The sequence below is a fragment of the Onthophagus taurus genome, chromosome 3 (assembly GCF_036711975.1).
Source record: "Onthophagus taurus isolate NC chromosome 3, IU_Otau_3.0, whole genome shotgun sequence".
NCBI lineage: Eukaryota > Metazoa > Arthropoda > Insecta > Coleoptera > Scarabaeidae > Onthophagus > Onthophagus taurus.
In genome coordinates this window covers 16,591,781-16,610,744 of record NC_091968.1, presented here as the reverse complement: position 1 = coordinate 16,610,744, position 18,964 = coordinate 16,591,781, and the positions used below count along the sequence as shown (strand labels likewise).

At 32.9% G+C, this 18,964-nt stretch overlaps 1 protein-coding gene across 2 annotated transcripts in view; it reads right to left on the bottom strand.

The window, feature by feature from the left end:
* LOC111415847 (Vesicular monoamine transporter) overlaps window positions 1-18,964 on the bottom strand; it is a 126,683-nt gene that overhangs the window by 28,101 nt on the left and 79,618 nt on the right. The window contains exons 1-3 of one of the 2 annotated variants that reach the window (XM_071194910.1): window positions 15,041-15,144; window positions 7,706-7,885; window positions 7,490-7,634 (exon numbers count right to left, since the gene is read on the bottom strand). In XM_071194910.1, the coding sequence (XP_071051011.1) occupies window positions 7,490-7,634; window positions 7,706-7,885; window position 15,041 (326 nt within the window). In that variant the 5' untranslated portion in view covers window positions 15,042-15,144. Of the gene's footprint in view, window positions 1-7,489; window positions 7,635-7,705; window positions 7,886-15,040; window positions 15,145-18,964 lie in introns of those variants that run through there. The other variant, XM_071194909.1, reaches the window with a different exon arrangement.

Below are 18,964 nucleotides of genomic sequence, written 5' to 3'. Positions count from 1 at the left end.
GCTCGACGTAAAAGATATCGCTACATATGATCGGCTCATAGAAGAAATCATCTGTGTGGGCAACCACAAAATGATTTGGCACAAAGGTAATTTATTAACGTGTCAGTGTCTACGCAGTTATCGAACATTTACACAAAAGAAAACAAGCGCAAGATTTTTTTCAAACAATACTAACAATCCATACACCATTGGCCATGTCAGTAAATGCAGCATTAACCATTACAAGTCGATTAACAACAGTTAAAAATTCTCCAAATTAAGTACTTATCTCCCTGAAATCATCGAAGGAACTACTTTAAGAACTTGAAAATCATTTGTAATTAATGAAGACATTGTGATGTCATGCATAAGAGAAAAGCTGTATAAAATTGAAAAAGTTATAGGAGTAGAGGAATTCGAAATTATATTCCTTCTAAAAATTCCTTATAAAGTCTGCATCTGAAATACTTCCTGAGAACTTGACTGCCAGCTGTCTGTCTCTCTATTTCTTTGGTGGTTTGCTTCTGGGCGAGTTATTGGTAAGCAGAATTTTCGGCAGTCTGTTCTCTGACATTCTACGGATATGGTTGTACCAAAATCTTGCGCTGTCTTCCCCACCTCGTAATCCTGAACCGACGAATGCTTCCGCGTTGGTCTCTAATATCGGAGATTCTAATTTTGTCTTATCTAATGTTTCCTAAGATTATTTTCAGGATCTTCATTTCTGGTACTCTTATCATGCTCGTAGTTTTGATTGTGTGCTCACGTATTTCAATTCCATAAGTCATTAAGGGGCGAATGTAGGTTTCATATATTCGCACTACTTACGATCAATATTCATGAATTTGTTCGATCAAACAGTACTTTGTAATTAGCGTGATACTGCAGACGCTTTGTTGATCTTACTTTTCAGGTCCATTATTGGATCATGAGTGTTTGAGATATGTATCCAACCCAACCCCACGTAGGAAAATTCCATAACTTGTTTGATGGCCGTATTGTTGACTACCAGCTTACCATCTTGTTGACTTTCTTGCTAACACCATGCATTTAGATTTTGAAGTAGAGATAGCCATCTTCATAGCTTTGCTCGCTTGATAAAACTTGTGTAGTTGTCTATTCAGGTCATCTTCTGAGTTGACGATTATGGCACTGTCGTCAGCGTAGGCGCAAGCATAGGAATCCGTTGATGTTCAATGTTCGAATCTTATTGGTGTAGTTAACATCAGAATGTTGTTTGATGATAGGATCAGGTATTTGATCGTCCTTAGAAAGGTATTGTATTGTGTGCTGTAGAGTAATACTTGGTTTGTTTACAGAAAGAGTATTCAGAGGTTTCGAGCTATTGTATGTCTAGAACTTGGCAGGTGATTCAAGAACACTATAACTAATATCAAATCTGCATGGATATTTGTAAAAACAATGAGCAATTTGAAGAGAAAAATTAAGGGTATCCGCTTCAATCGTCGAAGATTCATTTATAGTGTATCTTTCGCTACTGATATTCCTAAATTCACAATTTTTTATACAGGGTTTCCCAAAAGTAACGGATAAATTCGGTAAAAGCATTAAAAATAGTTTATGGTGAAATCGCTGAGACGCACAGTGGTTCAGAGTGCTATTTTAGCAGGACAAAATGCACGAAAGTGTTTTCTTATAAAGTGGTTTGTAACAACTTCAAACTACTTTTTAATGTCTCTATAAATTGACAATTGACAGGAATCTGCTCGTTTGTTCGGGGTTATTTGGCAATCGTAGGTAAAAAAGGGTCTACTGCAGCCTATTAAATCGTTACATTTAGTAGCCCTGTTTATTTCAAGCAGTGTTCCAGCAATTGCAATTCTGTGATTCTAAAATTTCATCTAAAGGTATGTAAAGTATCGTGCAGTACCTAAATGTACTTTTTTAAAATATTATTACGGCAATGTTATTAAGAAACAAATGATGTAATAATGTAAATTTTACCTATAATTGTCAGACTTTAGTTAAGCTAATATAAAATTCTCCGTATTCCTCCAACTTTTTCTAAAAATGGTTGGTTAGACTAATTATTCAAGAGTTTAAATAATAATATTTGCAACCATATCTCACCAACTTTATATATTATTGCAGTTTCTACAATGGGCGACGCACTCATTAGAAGCGCTTTATTCGACGCGTGGTGAAGTGAACTAAACGTTTCCAATAAAAACTATAGTGTCTACAGTTATACAATAAACAAATTAAGACTAGAAGACTGTGATGATCATGTAACCGGATGTGTGCTAAAAGTGACTGACGGTTTTTGTGTGCAGGGCAAAGTACATACAAGAGAAAATGTATAGGACGGACATGGGAGATGAACAACATGATGATGCATTCTTGTTCGTAATTTCATTGGTTCCGCTGCAATTAAAACATAATGAAGCAATAAAATGGGAAAATCCACGCTATTGTCGCCCAATAAAGTTATTGTTTCAGGAAGAGACTGCAGAACTAACTCGAACAGAAGTTAGTAAAGTAGAAACAGAAATAAAAGTTCTTTCTACGACACATATTATAAATGAAGGCAAAGACATATTCGTGGATCACAAAATGGTGATGACAATGATAGACGGAAAGGTCTACAGTGTTATTGTACGAGAGTCATTTCAAAAGTGTTATATCTGTGGTGCAACACCTAAAGAAATGAATAACTTGGCTAGACACGCATCAACGGCTCTTGATGAAGGGACATTCGATTTTGGGTTATCAAGTCTTTTTGGGTTATCGTATTATTATTTTTGGGTTATCAAGACTTTTGAGTTATCACAGGCATGAATGAGGAACTAATTAAACGGTTTGCAGTTCCATATAATATGCCATAGACACTGCTAAGTTGTATGTTCAATTATATAATTGGTATTACATGCCGGCAAGTGTTCATAAACTTTTAATTCATGGATCGGACATTGTTAAATCTGCTCTTGTTCCTATTGGGCAGCTTTCTGAGGAAGCGCGCAACAAGGATTGTCGAAAGTTGGGAAGAGATCACGCTAGAAAAACGTCCAGAATCACCAACACCGAGGATCTGTTCAATATGTTATTAGTTTCGTCAGATTCGCTAATTACAAACTTCAGGTCTCGATCCTAAGAAAATAGAGAATATTTCCGATGAAGTAATTTCATTATTAAACAAGTAATTTCAAGAGCAGGAATCTATCACTGCAGAGGAGGAGTCGACAGATGAAGAATTTTCCCTCGCGCAGTATTGATGAAGACTTTTAAAACATTTTTTGTGAGTTTTTGAATATAATTACACCCAACTCTTCATCGTGTAAAAAAAGTTATAATAAAATGTATATTACATATTTATAAAAGAAAAACTATTTATTAGTTTAAAAAAAAATAGTGTACAGGGTGTCCAAATGTCGATGGGTTTGCAGGGTATCCCAGTTATTATGAAAGATAGAAAGTTGCGGCTTTCGCGAACCTGAGCTACTTTTTTGTGAAACTTACAATGGCGCAAACCAAATTTTCATAGCCCTTTTCATTTTTGATATACAGGGAGTATTTGAAATTTACGATTTTCAGACACCTCCTGTAGCTCGGCTATCCGGAAACTTAGTAAACAAGTAAAAATGGATTCTAATAGATTTTTTCACATGGAATCCAATGGTGCACGTAGAATTTTTCTAGTCCTCACGGTTTTTGAGTTATAAACACAACTCAAATACTGAATACTCAACTTCTAAAATACTTAACTCTTTATAACTCAAAAACCGTGATGATTAGAAAAATTCTACGTGCACCATTGGATTCTACGTGAAAAAATCTATTAGAACCCGTTTTTACGTTTCCGGATAGCCGAGATACAGGAGGTGTCTGAAAATCGTAAATTTTGAAACACTTCCTGTATATCAAAAACGAAGAGGGCTATAAAAATTTGGTTTGCGCCATTGTAAGTTTCACAGAAAAGTAGCTCAGGTTCGCGAAAGCCGCAACTTTCTATCTTTCATAATAACTGAGATACCCTGCAAACCCATCGAAATTTGGACACCCTGTACAGTCAAAACTCCAACATAACAATAAAAATGTAAACTAAAATTAGACATAAAAATCAATTTCGCAAGTCTTCATCGCTACTTGATAACAAACGTGCACGTTTATTACGGACTTGACCAAAAGCGCTATCATCAGCATCATCAGTAGATATGTCGGATATATCTAGCACAACTGTCGGATTTAATTCAAATGAAGAATTTCGTTCGTTATTAACGGTCTCTGTTGTTTTTTTGTAGTTGTGAAGTCGGTTATTAGCTGCTGTTTTTTGGTTTCTCAATATGCTTATATAATTCTTCATATCCAGCTACACATAACACTACGTTGAAATTTCAATACACGCTCCATGTCAGGATCATGAGTAAGAAAATGTTGTTCCATACTTGTAGCAAATTTCAAGCCATCGCGAATTAAATCAGCCGTTAATAGCTGAACTTCATCTTCTACCTTGTCATTATCGATTTCTTTATTTTCACAACTTGTCATAAATTTAATCAAATCATCTTCATCCAAAGGGCTTTCTCGCATCAATTCATCGATATCAGCCGTTTGAATGTTGTTAAAACCGTTGCCACCAATTGTATTTGATGGAGTTATAATTTCAGAACACACAGCTGATTTTTCTACTACAAAACTTCCACTTTTGACGCATGCTGGCAATATTTTTTTCCAACAAGCATTTAAGATTGATTGGCGCAATTGTTTAATGGCAACAGAAGCAAGTGTAATGCAATCCATAATCGTAAACTTTCTCCATGCTTCCAAAACAGTCAAATTTGTTTCTTCCACTGAATCTAAAATATATTTAAACGTTTGCTTTATGTAGTACATTTTAAATGTTGCTATAATGCCCTGATCGAGTGGCTGAATCATCGAGGTAGTATTAGGCGGAAAAAGTAGCAGTTGAATATTTGGATAATCCAACACTGGGTGGCTGGGCACATTATCAACGAGTAAAAGTATTTTGAATTCCAAACCTTTTTCTTCCATATATTTCTGGACTTCATGAACAAAGCAGTTGTTGAACCAATCTGTAAACAGATCAGCCGTCATCCATGCCTTTTCATTCGCCATGAAATGGACTGGAAGTTGTTTAATCTTCTTACCTCTTAATGCTCGTGGCATAAGAAATTTGTTGATTAACAAAGGCTTTAACATTTTATCACCAGATGCGTTACTACATAACAAGAACGTTACTCGATCTTTGGCCGCTTTAAAACCACCAGCTGATTTTTCAGATTTTGCTATGTAAGTCCTTTCCGGCATTTTCTTCCAAAACAATCCCGTTTCGTCGGCATTAAATATTTGTTCTGAAAGTTCGGAAAGGTTTTTGCAGCATTTTCGTCTGCTGATGCTACTTCTCCATTTATTTTTACATTGTGAAATCCGTGTCTTTTTATAAAACCTGTCAGCCATCTCACTTGTATTAAATGCCAGTTTCTTCGTTGCCTGAAGACTTGTTAATGGTTCCAATTCCTGAAGTTGGTTATATATTCTAAGTGCTTTTTCTTTTATATGTTTCCCATCAATAGGTATTCTTTTTGACTGTAAATCTTCTGTCCAAAACACCATGTGTTTTTTCGTTTTCTCTAAGATAGGATTTCGACTATAAGATGATGTTTTGGAGCTTACTTTCGATCCAGAAATTACGGATTGTCGAATGGAATTTTCATTTTTTCTAATTGTTCTTATAGTCGCTTCGTTTAAACCAAAAGCTTTGCCAACAGATGTGAGACCTTCGCCTTTCTTTAGACAGTCTAAGATTTTTATTTTAGTTTCTAAGGAAATTGCTTGTCTCTTCGGAAGTTGTTGTTTAGGCATTTTATTAAACAATAAGGGTACTATAAAAAGAATCCAAAATAATATTGCTTATAGAATTTTTCTAAAGCGACAATCTAACATAATATTACCTTTTTTAGTAGCAAAGAATTATCATCATTACAAATAATACACTGGAAATTTCACCATCGAATTAAAAAAACTTTAATTTAAACATCCACTTTTAGAACTTTATCGAGATTATTTATTACGTCTCACAAACTGACCACTGTTAACACAAAATAAATACTGCATAACGAAATCCTGTGTTCAAGTTGAAGCACAACGAGATAAAGAAAAAAAGTTATCATAAAATTCTGGTATCCCCCGTAGTAGACCAAGTTATAAACATGTGGGCATAAACGGACCGACTTCTGACCACGGTATTCCCCCATTGTATTTTGTTACTGTATACATAAGTTTCTGTAAGACGCTATCAAAATTAGAATTAAAAAAAAAATGTATTGGTGAACCGAAAAAGAGTTGGGTGTATGTCCAAAAAAGTTATATTTTTTTCAATATTAATTTTGTCCACCTAGATTTATGAAATGGGCCACTGTGAGACGGGTTTAAAGGTTTAAATTTTTTGGAATAATTTGGTAAAGATTTAAAATTTTTGACGTCATCGATATATTTTTCAAGCAGCAATGCCCCATTTCTATTACGGAATATGAAAGAGGACTTTCTTCTGACTCTAATACAGTCAAGATTAATATTGATTACATAAGAAAATTTTCGAGAAAAATTATCTTAAAGTTTCATTATTTTCTATTCTTTTGAGATAGAAAAATAGCAGTAGCCATGCATAACCATGGCAACCAACTGTTTCAGACATTCAAAATTAATCATGGTCTTAATAAAATATCTGAAGCAACTGGTTACCATGGTTACGCATGACTACTGCTATTTTTCTACCTCAAATGAATGGAAAATCATGAAACTTTAAGGCAATTTTTCTCGAAAATTTTCTTATGTAGCTAATATTAATTTTGGCTGAACCAAATTCAGAAAAAAATCCTCTTTCATATTCCGTAATAAAAACTTATATAAAAATGGTGGAAAAAATTTAATATCTATACCAAAAAATTTAAATCCTTAGACCCCTCTCAGCGATTTTTCCATAAACCGTTTATAATTGTTTTAACAAATTTATCCGTTAGTTTTGGGAAGCACTGTATATTGTTTATAAATCTTTTATGTTATAAATTCAATTAGTATTAACAAGCCGCAACCAAATATACATAAGTAACTATATGTCTGTAAGAACTTTATATGGTAAGTGAGTGGTTTATAACTATTGAAATTGTTTTTGTTTGCCAACGTCAACCGACCCGTTTAAAACTTAAAATATCATGCTAAGAATATTGTAAAGAAGACTTCACAGAAAACTTTCACGAAACTGGCTTTCTATATGGCTTTCTATAGCCTCAAGTCGTTTCAAACTACCCAAAAGTTGTTAGTTTAGGTGAAATTTAATATTAACTTGTTATAACTTTCTACGGACAGACGCGTTATTATATAATATTTATTGTGATATTAAGTGTTTTATTTATTCCTAGTTTTACACCGAATAATTCAAAACTATAACCACATAGTTTTTATGAATGTTTTTATTATTTAATGGAAAGATGACAATATCGTTCTTGTGTTTTTTAATATTTTAACTACTTACTTGTGCGTTAATGGGCCCACAAACGGGTTTGCTATCAACTGCACAAATGCCTTCGAGGCCAACATCATTCCTACGTCCACCGTCTCCTCCACCAAATCTTGGTGACGTAATTGTCTGTCTCTTTCCAGCTGTACGGAAGCGTTAACTAAAACAAAAAATAAACGTAAGATATATTCTTGAATATGAAAAATATGAAAATGATTGTTTTTATTTTACCTGTTGGTTCAATAGTTGCTAATGTATCGTTAAAATTTTCGTCAGGAACTTTATTATTATTAACTGGACATGGTGAGGAAGTTGTGGTAATGGTTGATTTTAATTCGTGTAATCTTTGCCCGGCAGTTAAAGGTGCATCTGGGTGGTTGATGTCGTATAAGAATTCGGGGATGATAGGCACTGAAAAAAAAATAGAACAGTTAATTTTCTGAATATGAACTGAGTTTAAATTTAATGCCGATAACACAAAAATTGTTAGAGTTACAAAAAAATACTAGTTAAAGCTCTTACTGTCAGTGAAGTAATTAAAGTTTAATGATCGGATAACAACAAATCAGGTTGCAGGAATTCATAAACGCACTATCATCCTTCGATATCAAACAGCAGTTTCAAACATCTGTAAGTGGTCACATCTGCAATATGTCGGGGTGGCATAAAAGCTTGGGGTCTCCATAACATTACAAGAATAATAGATAAAATAGATTAGCTACGTGAAAGTCACCTGATGAAGTGCACCCATCACTTGAAACTTAAGGTCTGAAATTCCTTGTTCTTATAGATTTTCTATACATAGACACTCCCGTGCGAGTATTCTTGTAACGGCGTTGTTGAAGAAATAAAGAGTATAAGCATCTTTCACAAGTGAATATTCGCCTGTTCTCATTGTTTGACGGCTTCTCAATGATGTTACGAAGAAGAGACGATGTTACAAGTGAGCAAATTAAGTTTCTGTAAGTCGTGACATAATTTTAATCACAAATACTAGAGTTAAAATGATGATGATTTATGTACAAATTTTTAGTCTAAATCCATAAATGGCTAAGATATGGGCTTTCAAAGTTAAGAAATTTTTAAACACTTTCTTAAATATTTTCAATATGGTTTATCTTTATCAAGAAATTTTATCATGAAATATCGTTTAAGATCTTTTGAAAATATGGAACCACGGGATCAATGCTATACGGAATGTTCACAAAGGTTATTTCCTGAAAACTTTTTTATTATGTCATAAACCCTTAAATTTTACAACTGATTCTAAAAGCCTATTTCATTTTAAAATTATTTTCAATCTTAGAAATTTATGATAAGACGCATCGTTTGCGATAAAAAGATACAACCTCGATTATAAAATGTTTTCATTAATCGTACGTGCCTATGAAAACAAATTGTAACTGAGACAGTAAAGCAACTGTCAAATCATTACCCAACATTCGTCGGTTAACGACAGTCGGTAATAGTTGTTTAAAATGACAAATAATTACAGTTAGTTTTAGTGAGCAAACTGATATGCTTTTAACGTTGGAAGAGTGTTTAGGCAATGCTAACGCAGTGGTGAGATAATATTGCAAATAACTGCCAGACGCGAGAATTGTATCCATACCACTTGTATAAATTGTGCTGATCATTTCATTTAATGCAAAATTATAGGCATAATGAAATTACATTTACTTGAAATATTGTTCAATACAGGTTTGTTTTAAGTTTTGAATTTTCATATGTAACACCTGAGATTCACATTTTGCTAAAATGTTAATAACTTCTACAGCTAGTTAACCTTTGTTGTTACAAAATAAAAAACTGTACATCCCTTAGTTTTGCACATACTTCAGCCATGTTCTTAATATTTGATGTACAACTTTCAGATTCTTCAACATCACTTTCACTGTTTTATTTGTTTCCATTATTTCTTGGATGTCTATATTGGGATTTTCAGTTAATACATTAGAATCAATAGACGCATAATTTTCCAGGTTTATGTTTGGCATATTTTTTTAAAATGAAAAAAGCTCCTTCATCCTCTTCTTCAAAATCGCCTTCTTGCTCAAGATTCTCAAGGAATCCGGCTTTTGCAAAGCAACTAAAGCACTGGTCAAGTTGATACTTTTTTCTACATCTTTGAAACAACTTTCGTTGTTTGTAAATGTTAAAAACCTTTTAATTAAGCATTTTCTGTAAGCTACCTTAAAGCTATTGGTGATCCCTTGATGTAATGGCTGGCAATGTGAGGTAGTGTTTGGAGGTAGAAACACTGTTTTGTTACATGTTTTAATGCAAGTTTGGGATAGGACGTGGCATCATCCAGAAATAAGAGTATTTTTCTATTTTGCTTTCTCATTTTTTCATCAAATTGTTTTAGACACGAAGTCATAATCTCTGTTGTCATCCAGGCCTTTTTATTACACTCCTGTTTTAAAGGAAGTTTATTGATGTGCGATCTTTTAAAGCACCGAAATAAAATTGATAATCTCTGTTTGGGTTTTTTTACCCGTACATTTATCGCCCTTGAGAGTAAACGTTTTGTTCGGCATTGCAAGGTAAAACAGTCCAGTTTCGTCAGCATTGTGCACATCTTTTGGTAAGTACTTCTTCAATATCATTTTTAACTTTGTTTTCCAGGCTTCAACACTGATCAGGTCGAGATTAGCTGATTCACCGCAAAAGGTTTTGAAGGTTCTTTTTTTGATGTCTTCGACAAAATTTTTCAACCCACCCATTTAAAGCTTTAAAACTCAAGAGCTTCAAATTTTGGGGTGCTTTCCCGCTTTTTCTTTTAATAAAGGTATGGTGATGTTTCTATTTCTCGCTTTACAGTTTACTCATTGTAAACTATTTGGTCAATAGCCAGTCCTTCGGTTTTAGAAAATATTCTCTTTTGTTCTAGATTGGAATTTTCTTCAAGCAGCTTATTAAAGTGGGATTTATTTTTTAAAATGTCGTTCACTTGTGTCCTTCCAACTCCAAATTTTTCAGCCAACTTTCTAGCACTATTACTGAACTTTTCACTTTCTGCAATGACATCAATTTTGTCTTTAAGAGATAAACGTTTTCTTTTTAGCGACATGTTGATACACGTAGGCACTGTAGAGCGTAGGCTAACTCAAAATCCACCCGGGATTAGCTTTTTAAACATAATCTGTCATAGAACCTCTATACAAAACAAAGTGTATTGGTTTGGGATTTGAAAATTGGCCGTTTTTAGAGGAGGTCGAAATAGAGGGTTTACTATGATGGAAATATGTACTACTACTGCTGCGTGTTCAGATAAAATACTTTTTATTGATTACCATTAATTTGATAGATTGCTTTACTGCTTTACTTACGATTTATTTTCATAGGCATCTACGATTAATGACAATATTTTAAAAACGAGGTTGTATCTTGTTTTGAATAACTCTAAAACGGTCTTAAACGATTTCTCATGATAACATTGCATTGTTTGCCAAATTTGATTTTTCTAAGACAAATTCTCCAAGACAAATCAAAAAAATTTTATCTTTGAAGGTCCATATCTTAAGTATTTATGGGTTTAGACCAAACATTTTTACACGAATCGTCATCATTTTAACTCTAGTATTTGCGATTAAAAAGATTTTAAACAAAACTGAACAATGTAGTCAAAGTAACGACATTGTCGAGGAGTCTAGTCAGATTTTGAATGAAGTGAGGTTTTGATTGGTTTGATCTGCATAAATAATAAATTGGTTACCTTCTAAGAAATGCTTGAAGTGCTTAATTGAAGAATATATTGCCAACAATTCTCGATCGAGTGTCGAGTATTTTGTTTGACAAGGAGACACTTTTTTGGAAAAATATGCTATAGGTTGAGAAAGTTTCTTTAAAATTAAACATTATCTGCAATAAAAAGCCCTTTTCTAAAAATATTTTCAACGCCACTGCTAATTTTGTCAAACGGGCAGTATTTTCGTGTAATATGATCAATTATCTATCAATTCGTCTCTTACAAAACTGTGATTAAAACAACAGTTTTTGATTGGATTAACAAATTTTCTACAAAAACACGTTTGTAGAAAAAAACGTTGTTATTCTTAAAAACTATTGCTTTGATCAAAGTTTTGTAAGAGATCAATTGATAGATAATTGATCACTTTACACGAAAATACTGCCTGTTTGATTGGATTAACAAATTTTCTACAAAAACACGTTTGTAGAAAAAAAAACGTTGTTTTTAAAAACTATTGCTTTGATCAAAGTTTTGTAAGAGATCAATTGATAGATAATTGATCACTTTACACGAAAATACTGCCTGTTTGACAAAATTAGCAATGGCGTAGACAATATTTTTAAAAAAGGGCTTTTTATTGCAGATAATGTTTAATTTTAAAGAATCTTTGACCCGGGATATCTCGTTAAGGAGGCATTTGCGACCCCTGTATATTAAGACTTTTCATCTTAATTTTTGATGTATTACCTGCCCTAGAACTCTGTCAGCGGTTTTTGGCATCACTCTGTATAAAGCTGACGCTACGGAAGAAGGTGATGGTCTACAAATTCCTAAAGAAACCATTTGATTAAATTCATCTTTTGCTAATTTATATTCAATAGCATTTAAACGACGTGGTCTACAAAAAGGTAGGTGAGAATTTGTGACAATTTTATGTTCCACAGAATGTTTTACTGCTTGAGAAAAATCACGATTAGAAATTAATTAAATGAGGATATTTTTTTAAGAGTTTTGTGTATTTCGTTTCAATGATAAACAATTTTGGAGTTGGATCATTTGTCTTAAGTATTGGGCCTGATGTAATTCGTTGTGTCAAAGAATCTATTAATCGTCTATTTTTTATATCAACTAATATTCCACATTTATCTAAAAAATCAGCTCCAATAATGGATTTTGAAACATCAGCAATTGTAAATACAAAAGGGAAATTTCTTCTCAAATTTAAAGTTACATTTAACGTTATTTTGGCTAAAGTTGTTATAGTGGTACTGTTTGCTGCTATAAGGAAAGAGTCTTTATCCTTGTTTCTATTAGGAGATAGATTTCGAGGTATCACAGAAATATCAGCAATTTTATAGTAGTGTACCAAATTGTTTTATCGGGGTCACCAATATTGATTGATATAGATTGTTTCTAGGTTTCAAATTTTATAACATATTTTTAATAATAATTTACGAGCACAAATAAAATAATTAGTTTTTTATTTTATTAATGAATTGTTTATTTATTATTTTTTTGTTAACTACGGCATAACAACTATAACAAACTTATCACTAGATTATACAGGTGTTCCGTGACTCGACCGACAAACTTATACCATATATTCCGGGGGTCATTACGATCAAAAAATGGTATATCACCTATAGCTGAATTCGTCTTTATTTTGCAGATATCGAACGAATTAAAAAAGTTATAGTTAGTCTTGACGATTTAATGTTTGACAATTTAATGATTTTTATGCTGTCTGAAGCAGTTTTAAATGCAGTTGAACGAAGTACTTCTCATTCGTAGAATATCTCATACAACGGGAATTCCTCAAACCAACGTATGGACAATTCTGCACTATGATGGACTTTATCATTTACACAAAGTCCAGCATTTACTTCCTCAAGATTTAGAAAATCGAGTACGGTATTGTCAGTGGTTAAAACCCACACGAAACAATCGTTGTTAATCATCAATATTGTTTTTCCGGCAACGTGTGGTCCGTCTTGTTAAATAATCATCTTGTTGGGCCTCATTTTTTGAAACACGTCTTTGTGCTTACCTTCACTTTTTTAAGAAGAATTGCCGAATTAGATAGAAGATATTCCTCTAGAAGCTCGTCGTGGCATATGATTCCAGCAGGATGGGGCACCATCAAATTTTGGGAGACAACTCGGTCACCTGACTTGTCCCCTCTAGATTTTTTTCTGTGGGATTGCCTCAAATCTCGTGTGAGTAGTAATCGGAAACTAGATACACGCAAAGAGTTGATTGACAGAATAGTTGAAGCTACTAATTCGGCAAAGAAATTAACTGGCAACATTCTATGACACGACGGATAGCTGCATGTTTAGAAAATGGCTGTTCTCATTTTAAACAGCTGCATTTTTTGGTCGTAATGATCCCCGGAATATATGGTATAAGTTTGTCGGTCGAGTCACGGAACACCCTGTATATTGTAGAAATAACCAAAGTTACAAAGGCTATGTTATCCCGAGACATTATTTAATTGAAGGTTGTCACTGAGCGCCATAAAATCACAATAATCCATAACACTTTATTCTTTGCTTTACATCTCTCTACATAATCCTAATTTCATAGCATTGAATGAAATTAATAGTTGAATTAATACGGATGTTCGGACTAAAATTCGGTCTGTTTTCGATTCTACCAATTTGATGATTTGCTCGACCACTGGAACGCACGGCATTTAATGTGGATTCTCGACCGTAAATCGAATTCGATAAATCCGCCGCTTACAAAGCCAGTGCGTTGTAGGGTGGCAGTCGGCCGGTTTAGCACTTCATAAAAATACTAGTTTTATCGATACACACGACACCGTCGATGACGTTCCGTTTTATACGCGTCGACTATCGCCTTTTCGCCCTCTTTATTTTTTATTTCGTTTGATTCCCGTTCTTCGCCTTTTGTTTGTTTTACGACCGTTTTTCCCCCACAGGTTACAAGGAAAGTTAATTTTAGGAGCACCGTATGTGATAGTATATTACTTTTTTATTTTCTTAATATTTTGATTTATAAAAAGCTTAGGAAAAAAAGCTTTTATTCTGAAATTGATACTAAAACACCACTTTTCGCTCTAAGAATATGAAAAAAGTGAGACAAGAACGATTTAAGTTTAATATTTTTTCTACATTAATTTATAATAAGGTATTATTTAGGTGTTGAAACCCTATGCAACATCTTATGCTAGAGCAGTGGAGTTTAACTGTGATGCCGTTCAAAGTTTTTCAACAACCTTGCAGCCTTTATCAAGTTTCAAATGTTGATAAAAATACGCGTTACACTAATCCAAAACTTACCCAAAGTACTCGCTAAGAAAGTTAAAAAAATATGTGTGTGGACTGATGAGTGCCGAAAGAGGAGTAAATGTTATATTTATTACTTCTTTGAGTGCAACCGGAAATTGTTCATATAAATAAAATTAATCTGTGATACATACGTTACTAGATGGTTTGACATTGTGGTGGCAGAATTATAGCAGAAGTTTTTGGGAAAACACCTAAAATTGAAACCGTCATAAATGGTTTCCAAAATACGGGGATTTTTCTTAAGAATTCTGATACTAAAACTGTGAATCCAAACAACAGTAACGAAGATTAAGTAATCTCTTGTAACATCATTAAAAAAACCCATATCTGTAAATATTCAGCACGAAGTATCTTCGACCGATAACCGTGGGAGGCAAATTTAAAACGATCTATTCGGGGTGAACGGTCAAATAAAGTACAGGAAAAACTTTTTACAATTTGCTAATATATTTCGGTTGTCGAATTACAACCTTCATCAGAGCGAATTTACAGTTGCTGTTAAAGAGAAAAAATTTCTTAAAATGATAGAAATTTTACAAAATAGGTTTAAAAACTTACTTGTTTATGAAGTTGGAAAACTAAAAACGTTATTGAATACATTGCTATTGAAATTATTGAGTTTAATTAAGTTAAAATATGGAACCAAATGTTAATACGAACACGTTACAACGTTAAAATTTTTCTTTCTTGTTTTGATTCTGAAATTCTAGTTTTATTTGAAACAAATTGGAACAATGCGCACAGCGCATGCGTTAAACTGTAAAGAGGACACCGTTATTGAAATACAAATTTAAAAATTTAATCATGATGATAAAAGTATACAAAACAAAAATTTAGAGTAACCCCAGCGATACAAATTCACAACCTAGAACTAATTTTAGTTGTTTAAATTAATAATAACAAATTTATACAACTTTAAACATTAATGAAATGTTAATTATCAATATAGGAAAAGTCTTATATAAAAACAGAAAAACGAAATGTCTAGGGAGCTAGCCTGTTCTTGTTCTTATCGTTAGAAATGATGTAAGCATAAATGTTGCTTAAGGATTGTGTATCCGTTTTGAAGTTTATTGAGTCATCAGTGTAGTTAATGTAAAGAACTTCTAAAAGGTTTCTGTTATGATAGTTCTTTTCAATGTCTAAAACTTTGACATTATCAAAATCAAATTTATGTCCTGTGTCTGTGGTATGTTGTGATAGAGCACAGGAGGATTTTAATAACCTACAATCGCTCTTGTGTTTTGAAATCCTACTTTTTAGCCACTGGTTGGTTTGTCCAATGTATTTGCCATTGCATTCGCCACACGAAATGCAATAGATGACCCCTGATTTTAATAGTGGATCAGTGCTGTCCTTCACTCTAGTGAAATATTTCTGCAATTTGTTATCGTAGCAATCCACCACTTTGATGTTGTCAATATTCTTGAAGATTTTTTTAATTTTTCCCGTAAGTTCATTCACATAAGGAATTTTACGATATTTAACAATCTGTTCAGTTGTGTTTGTTGTTGTATTTAAGATGTTGGTAGAGAATAACAATTTATTAATAAGTTTTGGGGGGTATCCATTATTAACAAAAGCATTACTTAAAAACCTCAAATTTTCATCAAGGAACTTCCGATCACTAATGTGCATTATTCTGTGTTTCATTGTCAATACTGTTGCTATCTTGGTTGAGCTTGGTTAGTTGGTTTTTAGTTTACCAACTTCATAAACAAGTAAGTTTTTAAACCTATTTTGTAAAATTTCTATCATTTTAAGAAATTTTTTCTGTTTAACAGCAAATGTAAAATCGCTCTGATGAAGGTTGTAATTCGACAACCGAAATATATTAGCAAATTGTAAAAAGTTGTTCCTGTACTTTATTTGACCGTTCACCCCGAATAGATCGTTTTAGATTAAGTAATCTTCCACATTTGAAGTGGATCTATATAAAAGTTGGGAATACAACTTTTATACAGATCGATTCCGAAGATGATCTTCCCTGATCAACCTTTCCAACTAAGACCATAAGTAAAAACATTCCTAATAATATGTCTTTCTCTTCTTAGGTAAAAATAGTTGATATTAGTTCTCTACCATTAGCAATAAAAGTTTAAAGAAATTTAGAAGGTCTCCTTCTCCACTTAACTCTTTAAGGACCAAAACCGTATATACACGCAAAGGAAAAAGTGCCCCATAGACTAAAATCGTATCTTCCATACAACATTTGCGTTCATATGGCTTTGTAGGTACACCATTTCTGAAGTTGTTAGCATGACAAATTGGTTCTGCACTAAGGTCCATGTTTCCGACCTATAGGTAAGTACTGGTCGATGAAGATGTATCTTTTCTTGACAGTAATAACATAACATACTGTCTTCCCACGCCTGCTACTGTTGGATTGTCAAAAAGACAAGAAGAACAAATTATCTTTTCAGTCAATACGATGTTTTCTAATTAAAAATATATCTAGGTAAGTGCTTTCAAAGTTTATATCTTTCCTTTTGATAATGGTAGGTATTTGTCACATTTTATGATCTATTTTATAATTGATATAATTGATCGAAGGTTCACTCAACATTGTTTCAAATTTCAAGGTACAACCCAGTATTGCATTTAGGATTAATTAACATTGTTTCTTTCAAAGAATATTTTACCCATAAAATGAAGTATTGCTATTATGAATTTTATCAGTTAAAATATTGCAGAATCGATTTAATCCAAGAGATTTGGTTAACAACTGATTATGTTTGAAATATTAGCTTTAGAAATAAAATGATTAAAGGTACAACACATTCCGCTACTATATGCGGATTCAGTGAATACCACAGAACAAGAAGCCGTCGAGAATTATTTCTGCATAAGAAATTCAAAGGTTCGAATTCACCCTTATAATGTTGCTACCAGCCAAATGAAAGTGCTGTTTTAACGAGAAAAAGAAGGTCTTCTCAACCTGATTAGCATGCGAAATGGTTTGCAATGCATGTTAATGTTTAAGTTACACTGCAGTTGAATGAATAATTATCATGAACGAATGATTAAAACACTGCAGAATCGATTTAATCCAAGAGATTTGGTTAACAACTCATTATGTTTAATATATTAGCTTTGGAAATAAACTGATTCAAGGTATAACACATTCCCCTACTATATGCGGATTCAGTGAATACCACAGGACCAGAAGGAGTCGAGAATTATTTCTGCATAATAATAATAACAATAATAAACTGCCTTTATTTCCAGAGTAAAGAGAACAAAACAATACTGCAAAATAATGCAAAATAAAGATAACCAAAAAAGAAAAGGAAACAATATTTAAAAAGAAAAAATAAAATAACTTAAATACAAAACAGCTGGAAATCCTAAGGCGAAGTTCAGAATGCGCCCATAACATGGCCTGCTTCTGCTCTTCCACTTAACCTAAAATAATTGCACTTTTATTCGTTCCTAGTATATGCCTACTCTTAAAACTAAAGATATTAATTGATTCTGTATGATTGACTTATAATCTATCTTATATATGAGCAATAAAAACATGAAAAATAATATAATGAAATAAAACAAAACAAATTTTTCCACTTGCATTAAAATTAGATTGATCCATTAAACAAGCAAACAAGAACTCACTGTCGCTCAAATAAATGCCAAAACAATAACGTTCTAAAAGCACCCTCCCTTTTGGCTCTAATTGTGGCGGGGATACAATTATACAGTTTATAAGCACAGTGGCTAAACGCAAGACAAAACACACCTGTACCATGAGCAGGCAGATTAACAACATTTTTGTTTCTAATATTATACTGTGTAAAACCCCTCTAAACTGAATCCTCTTACACAAATAATTAGGCGAGTCCTACCTTATGATACAGCACTGAAGCCTGTAGAGTATAACGATTGTGAACATTCAGCCAAGTTAACTCTTTAAGCTTATGAGAGATTCTTTGAAATTTTTTTATTCTGAATATATTTCTCATGCAAGGGTTCTGCACTCTTTGCACTATTAATTTATCCATGGAATCCAAACATGGATATTAGACAAGAATACAATAATTAAGCAAAGACAGAACAAAACATTCACAAAGCATCTCCTTCATTTTTAAATTAAAAATATCTTTGAAAGAATTTCAATTTCAAAAAACAAACAGTTAAAGTTTTAGTAATGTGCTGTTTGTACCTAAAGGCAATATCAACAACTAGCCCGAGATTCCTTGCCTGATCAACTATAGGTATATTGCAACCGTTCAACTTAAGAATCAGATTAGCTTTCAATTCCTCGACTTCCACATTTTTGCCAAACAGAATAATTACACTTTTATCAGGGTTCAATATCAAGGCGTGATTCTTTGCAAATTCACTGACATTAGCTAAGTCCTTATTAATTTTCCATGCTGCCCCCTCATATTCATGAAACGGAAAGTTGTAGTATAACTGAGTGTCGTCAGCATACATATGAATTTTATAATAATTGACAGCTTTTGGAAGCTTAGATGTGTATAA